Source organism: Centroberyx affinis, unplaced genomic scaffold (assembly GCF_046629955.1).
Source record: "Centroberyx affinis isolate AG114_WGS23_722 - 3 ecotype Tasmania unplaced genomic scaffold, CSIRO-AGI_Caff_v1 ptg002805l_1, whole genome shotgun sequence".
Lineage (NCBI taxonomy): Eukaryota > Metazoa > Chordata > Actinopteri > Beryciformes > Berycidae > Centroberyx > Centroberyx affinis.
Window position 1 is genome coordinate 11,295 of NW_027280951.1, and position 14,035 is coordinate 25,329.

The 14,035-nt window shown below is 40.6% G+C and overlaps 1 protein-coding gene across 2 annotated transcripts; it reads left to right on the forward strand.

The window, feature by feature from the left end:
* The first annotated feature begins 422 nt into the window (after nucleotides 1-422).
* Nucleotides 423-13,436, forward strand: dok1a (docking protein 1a). 2 transcript variants are annotated; one of them, XM_071535980.1, is made up of 7 exons: nucleotides 423-585; nucleotides 4,958-5,036; nucleotides 6,499-6,638; nucleotides 6,803-6,913; nucleotides 7,528-7,600; nucleotides 8,602-8,774; nucleotides 10,844-13,436. In XM_071535980.1, the coding sequence occupies exons 1-7, from the start codon at nucleotides 529-531 to the stop codon at nucleotides 11,906-11,908; spliced, it is 1,698 nt and encodes a 565-aa protein (XP_071392081.1). In that variant the 5' UTR covers nucleotides 423-528; the 3' UTR covers nucleotides 11,909-13,436. The 2 variants fall into 2 exon arrangements, with proteins under 2 accessions (XP_071392081.1, XP_071392082.1); XM_071535981.1 differs by lacking the exon at nucleotides 10,844-13,436 and adding an exon at nucleotides 10,504-10,749.
* Nucleotides 13,437-14,035: the final 599 nt, after the last annotated feature.

A 14,035-nucleotide genomic window follows, 5' to 3' on the forward strand; every position in this document is an offset into this window, starting at 1 on the left:
ATAAATGAGGAGGACTTTACAACTATCTACTGTTGGTGATAAGTAGGGTACTGAACTGGCCATTGCTATTGGCTGGTCTTGTGCTGAGTGATGTCACCTTCCATAGAACAGGGGTTTAGTTACTCTTTAATACATGGACACATGAAAAATGTCACATTCATCAGTGAATGAGCTGTACCGACTCAAAGGGTGAACACTTAGAAGGTGTATCTCAAGAATTATTTAATTCCTGTTGATTTACATTTAAAATTCTAATGGAAAAGGATCATTATATGAGTAAAGCTTGTAAAAATGGTCCTGAATAGTCCTGAACTAAATCTGTCCCCCTCACTTTTGAAATCATGACCACGCCCCTCTGTGTGTGTATGTGTCTGTGTGTGTGTGTGAGAGGTAAGGATCATTCACCTCTCGGTACATGCTGATCCCACAGGCACACCTCCGCTCTGCTATTTCTTTACGTAAAAAGACCAACAAACTCATCTGTCTTTCTGAGTCCAAAGTCCAGAACTGAAGTCTTCAGCCTCCTGGATGAATGCTCAGGTGAAAACAGGACAAGTTTACCTCCAACCACGCAAAGCTGGCAAAGTGAGTACATTTTCAGCTGTTTCTCAATAGCTGTCAACATTTTTTGAGCCTAAGATATGTGGTTAAAGTTATAGCCTTGTGTCATAGGAATACTGCCAGAAAAAACAGGAAAGTTGGCGACCTACTTTAGGCATAATGAAAAAGTTACTAAATAGTTAGAACGTGATGTTACACTGTTTTGTAAGGTTTTAAATGTTATTGGCTTACAATAGTGCATGATTATTCAACTGTGGGATGTAACAAACATCCAAATTCCACAGTTAACTGAGGGAATGCATTTCATAATTTGTGAATCAAGGGACATGCCTTAGTAGAAGGGCTCTAAAAATTCTGCCTGCATGGTGCAAATGAGAAGTGTAGGCTATTCTTCAAGTTTCAAGTGTGTGAATGCAGAGCAGGAAGCTAAATACACAAGTTGAGACACAACACTGTTACCACACTGCACATTCCTGCACAGCACTGACATGTTGGTACCACTGTAGTGGCCATTAGTAAACTTAATCTCAACCATAACAGTCCTAACAGTCCTTGAAAGATATATGTAAAAAAAAAAAAAAGATATATATGTGATGTTAGTTACTTTTAGTACTTTTCATAACTGTATGTAACATATACCAGTAATTTAAAAGTTAGTAAAAGTTTGCAATGAGATTATTATCATCCTTTTACATGTATTGTGTCTTTCCAACACAGTACACATTCCCATATCTCTTTGAACTTTTAGGTAGGAAGGTAGGAATTGGTCAGAGGCATGTTGCGCTTTTCCTTCTCCCTGCCTCTGACTCTCCACCTTAACTCTCTTTATTTGAGAGGGAGGCAGGGCCTGTGAGTAATGTTTACCTCTCTGTGTCAGAGAGGTGGGAGGGTTGAAACTGACTGTGAAGTTGACAGGGAAAAGGTTGGGACAAGGATGAATCAGTTTCTTTATTTTTCACATTGACGTCAAGTTGGTGAGAAAGGCTAGGGGGGCTAAGCCTGGACTCAATGTAGAGGAGGAGGAGGATGTTAGTAATCTATCCCAAACCTGTCTACACACACACACACACACACACACACACACACACACAATGTAGTAAGGTGTGAAGCTAGTAGGACACAAAAGTTGGCTGTGACTCTTTGTATCCCTGGGGGGGGGGGGGGGGGGGGAGACATACGAGAGAGAGAAAGGGTAATGATCAGGTGCGTTTAGATAGGGTGAAGCAGGAAATTGAATGTGTGCTTAAGACGTGGTCTTTGTTCCCGAACCTTAGTTAAATTAATAATAACTTAATATGTGGCGAAGACCTTGCTGGTCGAAACGTTGCAATAAATTCTTTGGGAGCTTATATTCAGTGTGCGGACATCCTTCTTTGTCTCACTCACTGTTGAGTAAAAACTCAGTTGGATATTCCTCAATGTGTTTTTTATATAAAAAAAACACAAGGAATATTGTGAGACTGTTGCCTGGCTGAATAAATCACCAATAGGTTGCTACCCACAACCACAGTCATATTCAAAGGCTGTCATTTTGAAATTAATCAGTAAATTTTGGTGCTTATTATTTGTTACCCAGTCAGTCAGTACATGCGGGTGTTCATTGGTTAGGGACCGTATTTCCTCTAATAGTGCCCGGTAGTCAATTAAAAGCCGGGTCTCCGATAATGGCCGGGGCCGTGGTCGACACGAACAAATAAAGGCTGGCCCCAAATACAGGCCAGGGAAAAAAACGAAGGAAAAAACAACGGTGGATACCGGTAAACTCCTGGTGCCTGTTATATAATGTAATTGTAGTTTGTAGTAACGTACAAGTGCCACAAGATGGCAGTATGCCACAAGATGGCTCGGCCGGCGTAAGTCTCTGGAGCATGCCGTTGTCAATTACCGTAATTACCTTCGCCAAGGAGGTTATGTTTTCAGTGCCGTTTGTTTGTCTGTTAGCAGGATTATGGAAAAACTACAGGCCGATTCATGAAACTTCGTGGAAGGGTGTAGCATGGGCCAAGGAAGAACCCATTAAATTTGGGAGCGGATCCAGATCCGACTCACAAACAAGCAATAATAGCACAAACCTTGGCGGAGGTCTGCGCTCTCCGAGTGCCCTTCTAGTTATAGATAATGCATTGCAGTAACAAAAAAAAACGGCTACCTAACGAACCCCAACAGAAGCAGATCAGAAAACAAGGAGGCTTCGTACTAAAATATGAGCAAATATAATTATCAAACAGAGGGAATTAGAAATAAAGGCCTGTCTCTAAGCCTGCTTCCAATAAAGGCCTGGTACCCTCTGCAGTTGAGGTAAATAAAGGCCCAGGCCAATATTAGAAGAAATACGGTAGTTACTAAGTTGGTTAAGAAACACTTCCTAGCTGTGATAAAGGTAGTAGGTGAAGCTGTACTATTCAATTTTGCACTTTGACAGCTCCAAGCGGCAGTGAGAGGTAACTGTTTGAATTTTGAGGATTTCGTTACCCACAAATCTTCTAAGGTGAGGTCAGGAAATGTCGTCTTCTTAGTGTGTGGTTTGTGTGAAGGTGGAGGTTCAGCCGTCACTGGGGTGAGACCAGCTTGCTAGCTTGCTGCTGCTGACCCTTTTAAATTTCACTCTTAAGTCTTGACTTGTCACTTCCTGTGTGGAAAATTTTTCCCACCGGTGTCCATACCTGACTCCAGAATTTCAATCTACGGCATCTCAGTTGGTGAAGATGGGACGCTCCTCTCTGATGCAGCCTGATGCAGCCCAACTGTGATTTGTACAAATCATTGCACGCTCATTTAAATGACAATTTATTGAATGATATTTGTTTGGGGATAGTAAATCACATTTGTGATGTGTCTCCTGTTTATGGATCATGTAGGGGAAAAATAAGCTTCACCCTTGTGGGTCAAAATGAATGAGCAAAGGTTCAAGAGTCTTCCATGGATTCTTTATTCAGACATGCAAGGTTCAGTTCAGTGTTACAGATATGCATATAACAAAGAGGTGACAAAGAAAGGAGTGGAGACGGTCCACTTATATAGACCTGAGTAAACAACAACATAAATCTTGGCATAAAGTCAAACCCACAGTTCAGATTTCTTGGCTCAAGGACAAACCCACAGTTCCGATTTCTTGACTCAAAGCCAAAAACCTCACCTAAAATAGTATAGTAATACGGGACACAAGGAAACACACGAATGAATAGCATAAGCACTATTATTCACCTATAAGAACACTCAAAATCATTTCATAACCATATATAGCACATGTGCACGCATACATGCACTGATCACCTCACCATGGTATGTGGAGAAAAAAAGACACAACAGAGTGTGTTATTCATATAAAAAAACACAGTATTCATTTTATTTCTTACAATCATTATACGCGTAGTTATAATATTGAGTCCGATCTCTCTGTAAAGTTACTCTTATTTAGAACTATGTCTCTGCTGTTGCGCATTGTTGCTGTGTTTGGCTGGATTGCTCTTATATGTGGTTGTAAAAGAGGAAAATCATTGCTTTTGCGTTTGTGCTAAAGGGTTTTGTCGCACGCAAGCTCTCTTGATGTGGTATTCATCATGCTGTGTCCCATAGCTGCTCATTGTGTGGTTGTTGTATGCCCGCTGAGTGGTCTCTGATGAATTGCAAAGTGATAAGCAAATTGTTTCCACTGGTATATGATGATTGTTCAGTGCTTGATTTATGGGTTTTGTCATGCAATGTAGTGCAAAAGCTGTAGTGTTGTCACGTATTGTATCACAAAAAAACTCTTCCACTCTCTCTCTCTCTCTCTCTCTCTCTCTCTCTCTCTCTCTCTCTCTCTCCCTTATTCTTGGTGTGTAAGTGCATTGGGATCCCCAGTGCGGGACCTGTGTATAGTCTTGCAGCATTGGTTATAACCTGAATAAATAACAATGATGATAATGAATGAATTAATAATAATGATTAATAATAATCTTGTACTAGGTAAAAAATGACAGTGAATCTAGTTGTTCTTTGTGGCATGGTTATGCATTCAATGGTCATAATTTTACTGATTAAAACAATACAAAAAAATATATATTTTTTTCTTTTCCACTGGAGCTGTTCTGCTGTTTTTGTTTTTGGGTTTTTTGTTGTTGTTTTTTTTTCTGTCCATTTTTCAGCGTGCAGTATTGCGGTTCCTGTTGCTAGTCACTGGTGTGTGTGTGTGTGTGTGTGTGTGTTTAACTATGTGGTTGTGTGTAATATGAGATAGAATTGTAGGCACCACTCGGGCTCATCATGTTGAACTGCTGTAGGTAGGAGATTAACATGCTGCAAACTCTGTGACAATCACAAGTGAAACACTCATGCTTTACAGTAGCCAGCCTGATCCTGGGTCTGCCACTCTCTCGCTGTCATTCACTCTCTATCTCTCTCCCTCCCTCATCAGAAATGGAAGCTGGTGTGGTTGTCCCTATGCCCCCCCAGTTCTAGCGGAGTGGGGAGATTGGAGATCCAGGACATGCGAGGTAACATCTAGCTTCTTAACTTTATAACTGAATTTTCAAAACCGCACAATAATGCCATGCAATAGTGTTTCTTCTAAACCAGTGATTCTCAACCTTTTTCATATCAAGGACCCCTAATTTAGTCCACATTAGGGCCACGGACCCCCATTTGATGAGATTTTGTCTCTCGGACCCAAATCTGAGAATATGTTTATTGCTAGATATGATTTTGTCCAGAATTCCATGACTATCTGTATTGTAGGTAACAGTGAAGCTATGATCAAAACAGTCATTCTTCTACATTCTCTAATTGTGTTAACTAATGAAAGTTTAATAATTCATCAATTTGCTGGGGACCCCCTGGAACCCCCTCAAGGAGCCCTGGTGGTCCCCGGACCCCACGTTGAGAACCACTGTTCTAAACCACATGATAATGTGGTTTAGACCTGTTAATGATAACAGTGTTTGTCTCAGTTTAGGTTCCAGTTTGGTGTTAGGGCAGAGTCTACATTACTTTGAACATATATTGCTACTCTTGTGGCATACACAGTACTACCATCAGTCATCGCCATCTCTGGTTTGATTGTAAAAGAAACAGTGCCTTGGGCTTTTGAATTTAAAGGACTTTTTATAACATTGTTTAATCATACCAAGTCCTTAAAGATGTTTGGGCTTGTGCTAGCTTGTTCTTATGCAAGATGTGAGATGCCTCACTATGGGATAAGCCCCCCAGCTTATTCCTCAGCAGCATTAGTACAATTTGTGACTACATCAGGACACATGGCCATCCTACCCGTATAAAATAGTAGCTTAGAAAGCACATCCAGCACCACAGAAAAATCCCATATCAGGGAAAATGGTTTAGATACAGGGGAGCAAATAACGTTGTACTGAATACTTTGTCCATATCATTAGGTCCTGTAAAAATGATAAAGTATGGAATATTCTGTGTACTGGGAAACCAATCCTCAAATATTCTTAATTTGCAGTCATACTCAGGGATCTGGTGGATAAGGCCCTGGCAGCAAAGTTCAAATTAAACCACTCAGAGGCCAGGCCCATGTTCAAAAGTTGGAGTTGAGAGAGTCGAACGTTTCTCCACACAATTCACAAACATCGATGCTTTATGTAGGTGTTTTAGGTCCAGACGACATTTTGGCTAATCTCTATAAACAGATATCTGCATATGAGACGTCGTCTCTCAACTCCAACTTCATTCTCATGTCTCAAGTTGCTAATCGGACTGTAAACAATGACCGGCGCACGGAAGAGGAAGTCTTGGCCCGGATGTCCGCTGGCTACACCGGAAACCCCGAAATATTGGCCGTCGCCCCCAGAGTCTAATCGTCGTCAGACCGATAGACGATGGGTTACGAGATTGTGCTGTGTGTTACTGGCTGAAGGATGTGCTCTGATCTCTCGATCTATTTATCTATCTATCTGTGCGTCTGTCCGTCCATCTGACCATCCATCCATCCTTCAGGGGGCGGTGTTGGAGGAGATATTGGTGCTGGGATAAGGAGACATCACCAGCCCCATGGGGACAGGAAGCTGAAGGTGGTCCGACTGTCAGAAGTGATCAGTGTCCTTAGGCTCCCCCCAAATGCTGAGGCATGCCCCATGGTAAAACTTTTTTTTTTTTTTATCAATCAATAGTTCAACAGATGAAGATACTAAAACCCAGTGTGCTTTGTAGTGTGAATGGCAGACACCTCAACCTCAAATATGGACTATTGACTTGTGTGTTTGTTTGTCTGAAGCGCTCAGTTTACCTGTGGTGTTTGTAGGAGAACATGTCAGCATTCTGTGTGGAGACAGAGGCAAGAACGATGGTGTTTGCTGCAGAGAAAGACGAGTGTGTGGACTGGCTAGAAAGATTGTGTCATAGCGCCTTTCAGGTGAGAGAGAAACATACACATACGCAACAGACATACTGCTGAAATATTGCATTGATAGTTAATTTCAAATAATTATTTATTATTCCAGGTGAATGAGGCCAAAAATAGGCCAAATAATTCTGATTTGTGTGAAAGCACCAAAATTGGTATTCATGTACAGTAAATTGGTATACATTTACAGTTCAATGTGCCAAATTGGCTCCAAAACCATTTTTCTTTCCATCATTACCAAGAAATGGGTTTTCCTATTAAACTGACCATGGGATGGGGCTGAAAAAATATGTCTACACCTATAATCTGATCCAAGGAATACTATAGCACTAAGGAAAACATCATAAACTGTTGTTGTGTTGTTAAACTGATCATCATGAAATTACAATGATATTTTGTAAAGAAATATAATGAATTTGCAATTTCAAGAAAACTGGAGCTTTCACATAAATCTGAACAATTTGCATTGTGCCTGAAATATATGCATTCTATTGTAATTTGATTTTTAACAGCTCTGCCCCCCCCCCCCAAAAAAAAACAAACAAAAAAACACACACCCACCCACCCACCACCCACCCACACACCCCAACCCCTATTTCTCTCACCCTCTCCCTCGCTCTCAGAGAGGTGATGTATGTGGCTCAAGCTCTCAGCTTCATATGGAGGAGAACCAGATCTATGCCTCAACAAATGAAGGTGAATAACTTTCTTCCATCACCATCTTACTCTTCCTCCCTTTTTCCCTCTCTGTCCCTCATTCTCCCCCCAACCCATCTATACCCTTCCATCACTTCCCACCACCAGTTCTCCCAGCTTCATGTCACACTACTTCCCTTTGTTCGAAGTCTGCTTTACAGTAGCGCTGTGGTTTGGGCAAGTGCCCCCCCCCCCCCGGACTACCATTGAGTACCATGACATAAGTCAACTGGTGGAAAGAAGTAATTACTGACTCTTAAAGTGAGACTCAGATATATACTCCAATCTTAAAACAGAGTGGGTCTAGTGCAGCTCAAACAATACAAAAGACTCAAAACTATACATTTGCAGTGCAATTTAACAACATTGTTTTGTGTTTTTGTTCCTTTTAAAGCTCTATATCTTTTGATACAATATGCTGTAAATATATGTTCAGCAACTTTTATCATGGTTTATCATGGTCAATTGAAGTAGACATGGCTCACTTTTCTAGCATTGCCTTCATTACCTAGCCACGCGAGCTAGGGTCTGACATCTACACATTGGCTAATTACAAAATACATCTACTGGCAAAAACGACAGCTTATAGAGTTACTTTGACTGGATGGTGTTTGTGGGTTTTGTCAACATACTATATTGGGCATGGAAACTGAACTTCAAAATAAAAGGCCCTGTACGCTGTGCTTACCTGCACTTCGCAAACTAGTCCTATAGTTGATGTTGCCGTGCTGAGAAATGACGACAAGACCCACAGATGCAGGCATACGTCGGTTATGTAGTATTAAAGGGCGCTCTCTCCTAAGAATTCAATTGGGCAGGTGTCCAGGCACCGGTTGGCTCGTATGTGTGCACGTGCATGCTTACAGTCTTTTGTCAGTTGTTGTGTATATTTAGTTTTATGTATTCCATTACTGTTGTAGTCCTCCTGTGGAATTGTTCCCATTGTGTTTGCAGTATGACACACGAAAGGCTCTTACTCCTGCCGTCTTTTCTACATGCAGCGTCTGAGTTCTGGGTGGCGGTACAGCAGACTGATGCAGCAGCACGCTGTGGCCTGCAGGGGGCATATTGGCTGCAGGTGGGGCAGGAGGCACTGGTGCTGAGGGAACCACAGACGAGGAGCAGCGTTAAGGGATGGCCATATAGACTGCTGAGACGATATGGCAAAGATAAGGTAAAGCCGGGCTGTGACCCAACAATAAAACATATCTTTTTAAAATCTTTTAGATAGAGCTTGTAAGGACCCCATTTTCCTGTCAGGCAGGGGACCACATATATATAACTATAAATATAGCATAGTAGTAACTCCATATGTGCAGATGGAGTCTGTGTGATAGTATATAGTATAGTAACTATAGATAAGATAAGATAAGATAAGTTCCTCCCAATGGAGGAACATATCAAAAATATTTATTATATAATATTCATATATTGTGTTGCCAAACCCTTCAATACTGGGTTGAACTGAACTGATTTTGTAGAGTGCATAACTGCCAAAACAGTAGATGGCAATAATGAGCTAGCAATGGTGGCCTGAGAGTGTGTTGACACAGCTGCAGCCATATGATGTTGGTTGGTTTTTAAGACTTCTAACAAGACACAGGAAAGATAAGATGACGAGTGATGGAGGAATGAAAGGAAGGAAGGAAGGAAGGAAGGAGGGATGTTTCTCTTTACAAGTGAGGTGATATGGAAGTGAGGAGGAGAGGTTGGAGAGAAGAAAGGGATGGAACAATAGATATAGGGAGATGTAAAAAGATACCACAAGAAGTCCACCCACCAAATTAGTTTCAGGATGTGTTTTTGGCATTCCTTTTTAACATAGAGATGGCATAAACGCAATAGAACTAGAGAGGAAGCCCTATAGATTGTCACAGACCAGCCAGGTACTTGCACAGTACAGCTAACTTGCTAGCTTCACTCATTATGCCTGTTATTGTTGCAAAGTAATTCATCTTTGCCATTTTGTAGTCTCTTGAGAGATGAGACAGCAAAATATGTAAACATCAACACGGTTAACATCTTGACTAACAAGCATACAAAATAGGTGTTTACATTTGGTCCAACAGTGCTCTAAAAATATGTGGATGGGAATCTATGCATGGGGGACAAGTTTGCACCTGCACCCTGCTAGCATACTTTTCTACTTAGCCTTCTCTGTGTGTATCTATTGACTAGTGAGGAGATACAGCAAAGACAAACAGCTAGAAATAATGGGCTATTAACACAGCACAGATTGAAAGATTGTTTGTTTGAATGTTTCAGTCTCATCAGTTAGTCACCCACAGGCCTCAGTCCAGCCCCATTAATTGTTTTCATTCATTCATTTTACATGTTAATCATGTGATCATTTTTGAATTCTTCATCACCCATCGTCTATCGGTCTGATGACGATTAGACTCTGGGGGCGACGGCCAATATTTCGGGGTTTCCGGTGTAGCCAGTGGACATCCGGGCCAAGACTTCCTCTTCCGTGCGTCATTGTTTACAGTCCTATTAGCAACTTGAGACGCGAGAATGGAGTTGGAGTTGAGAGAGTCGAACGTTTCTCCACACTATTCACAAACATCAATATTTTTTGTAGGTGTTTTAGGTCCAGATGACATTTCGACTAATCTCTATAAACAGATACCTGCATATGAGACGTCATCTCTCAACTCCAACTCCATTCTCGCGATGGGTTCCAAGATTGTCATCACCTTGACCAATGATAGTTGAACCTGTGGACTAGGTGCTTTACTCCTGTAGGTGTATGTAAGCGCAGGCTAACAAAGTGGTTAACAAGTGAATACAAGTGAAAACAAAATGGCCGCTTTTCATGATGCTGGATCGAATTGAGTCACCTACATCTGTCTAACCTTCCATAATTTTCTCCTCTGCAACATCTGTTTTTCTACTTTCAGAGCTCTTTTCTCTCTATAGTGAACTTTTTCATTAAGTCAGAGCAAGAAGAAGGATAGGAAAAAGAGATGGGTACATGAGAGAATTGGAGGGAGAAAGAAGGGTATATAAAGAAAGAATGGTCAATATACCCTTTTGACTCCTTGCAAGATGGAATACCTTCACTTTTGTCACTTGTCAACATTTTCAAGAGATGCATGGCAGTGGATAGCGTATACTCCGCTTTGGATGTTCACATGTTGCTGAGACAATGGTTTGTTATTCAAGCCAAGCTGAGGTGATGGCCAAGACTGTTGACTACATTAATTCATTTTTTGTCTCTTTGGGTTTTCTCATCACCAGATGACCTTATCCATTGAAGCTGGTAGACGCTGCGACTCTGGTCCTGGGACCTTCACCTTTGAGACAGAGCAAGCAAATCAAATATTCTCCCTGATCGAGAATGCCATCAAACAACAGAAGGCTTCGCCGGTCACTTCGGGCAACCAAAACCAAGAGGGTGAGAAGGTTATGTTGACCACCAGACTTCCTCATTCCCCTCTTCCCAAAATACCTGATATGACAACTATGACAGCCCTTCTGGGAAATGAACTGAAAGAAGAATTCAAGAAATCTACTGGCTCTGAGGAGAGTGTATATGCACAGCCAGCTGATTCGATTGGCTCATTGTCGTTGGGTGAATGTGTGTATACTCAGCCTGTGGACATGTGTTCTGCCAAAGCTCCCATCTCCCTCCTGCCTCTCCCAATGGTCCCCACACATTACAGCCCCTCTAGCAGTCACCCCAGTTGCCAATCAGAAGCTGTATATGCTGACCCAGTTGATTTGATCCACTCTGTACCAAAACGTGGAGTAACCACCGCTGTGTATGTGGACCCTGCAAGTTATCTTCCAATCAAACCCCCCTCCTCTACCACGATAACAGAACCCCCCCCTCCTTCTCTTCACTCTTCGGCTCCCCATTCCCGTTTTCATGCCGATCAGCCAGATCCCATCTACTCTGAGGTGTACGACAAAGTCAGTCCGGTCCAAAATAAACAGAACCTGATTCAGAATTGTTTTGCAGACGATGAACCTATTTATACCAAGCCTGTGAGAGGGTTGGAGGGAGTGTCTCATGAAAATGATACCAAACCAGACCCGTTTGCCCACCTTTATGCTCAAGTCTGCAAAACAACACCTTCCGTCACCTCTTCAACCTCCTCTTCTTCCTCTAAGGACATCATCCATTCTGCCTCTTCATCTGCTGCTTCTACTACTCCCTCATCCACCTCCCCCTCTTCATCTTCTAACACCATCCCTTCCTCCTCTGCTTCCTCTTCCTCTGTTAGTGTCAGTGCCACCACAACCAAAGCCATAGACCAATCTCTCTCTGATGTCATCTACGAAAACCTGGGCATCATTTAGCCCAGCATTTATTAAAATTTATTTGTGGGGAATCACATTTCTGAAAGACATTTTCTGGCACCCAAATTCATTTTTACAGGCTATTTTGTAAGCTAATCTACTTATATCCTGTATTTGTAGGCTACCAAATAGAGTTTTTTTTCCTTAGAAATTCATATATTGAAAAAATTGCCATGAGAGGGTTGTCATAAACAGTACAACAGTACAACCTGCTAAGAAATAATTGAGAACAGATGCATGTCATTTGCCAATAAATTGTAGTTGCTATTTTCACAGTCAATTAACTGAACTGAAAGTGAACCAGTGATCCAGAATTCAGCCTAGTTTAACAATTTAGGAAGATGAAGCCACAGTAACAAATGGCAGGCCTGACTTCATACATAATTTGAACTGGGACCTATTTTAATCTTCCTCTGATGCCAAATTTGTGTCCCAACCTAGTCGTCTAAAATACTGATATACTGTAATCCACATCAAACTTTCAAGGCAAAGGACTCAGCACACAAAATTGTTTCTTTCTGAATTGATGCCATTTGGTCCTCCCGGCCCATCCCACTGTGCAATGCCAGAAGTGGGAACAAGTCATAACTTTGCAAGTACAAACAAGTCACAAATGTCATTCTTCCAGTATCAAATAAGTCCCAAGTCAACGAGCTGAAGTCAAGTCTTGAATCTCAAATACTGGGTTTCAAGTTTTCAAGTCTCATCTTTAATACATAACAAATCATTCTCATTCTAGTAGCACTATATAATACATATCAGATAAAGGTTTTTTTTTTTTACCATGGCACTAGACTGCTGCCATACATGTTATATATAGCTAAACATTTCTATGATTGTAAGACAACACATACTCAAGCATTTTATATTAAAGCACATATCAGCAGTGCTTCTATGTATGGCTGTAATATGCTATAAACCTATAAGGCCTATAAGGCCTTCATCAGAGCATATGCTATAAACTATACAAATGCTCTGTGGTACTGGTCAGAATCTCTACATGTTTATTATAGCTTATAGCATATAAATGTTGCATAAAAAAAATAAAAATACAAAAACAAATCGCAGCAATAATCCTAAAATGAATGTAGTGTTGAAAAGGTTTTTGCATATGTAACAAATATTATCAGGCTTATTTCAAACCTTTAAGCCCATAAAGGTGCAATGCATTCACACATTAACATTCATAAAAAGCTGGCAGCCTAACACTCCAATTTAAATCATTCTTTAAACTACCTTGGAAAATCAACATCCAAATGTAGTCACATCATGTGAATTCTGAACAAGGCTTTTGCTCAAGCATGTTCACAGTTTTGAAGAGAAAAAATCTGGGAACAGCATGTTTTGTTCACATGGTAGTAGTAATTGTAGTGGACAGTGTGTGATTCAATGAGTAACTACTAATCATGTCATTATTTTATCATCTTCATGTATTATTCATCACTTTCGTATCAACTGTTTTATGTATTTTATATATCTATTTTATTTTTTCCAGAGCTGTTGTAAAGTGTCTTTGAGTACCATGTAAAGCGCTTATAAAATAAAATGTATTATTATTATATTATTATTACATCATATTATATTCTCTGTAGTTAGATTCATAAATTACCCCTCTATATTCAAAGCAAGTTCAATTGCTAGAAGGTCTGTGTTTTTAATACCAAAATGAGCAAGGCTGTTTGTACTTGGCTAACATTTAGGCTACTTTCAACTTCAAAACATATTCCCAGAGGCATAAAATATGTTCAGAAACCATTTATCCATTTCAAGAATATTTGAGTTTGATCATGTAACAGTCAGGGTGTCTAAAAGTTTTGGGTTTTTCAGGTTTTTCCTTAGATCACACTTAGAACAACTCCTTAGAACAAAACCTGTGACTCCTCAAGACTCATGCAGTACATGTAATACTCCAGTAGAGGGCTTTCATACTCACTCATTTTCAACTACAGTGGCAGCATGGATATTCATTGGTAGCTCATTGAACTACTGTGCAATGATATTCAGCAATAATGATTTAAACTGTTTGTAAGTTGTAGCACCATAAGCATGGTCAATGGATTTTAGACAGTGGCCACAGTTGTTTTGCTATCTCTATTACCTATTGATACCATAAAACCTATAGCCAGT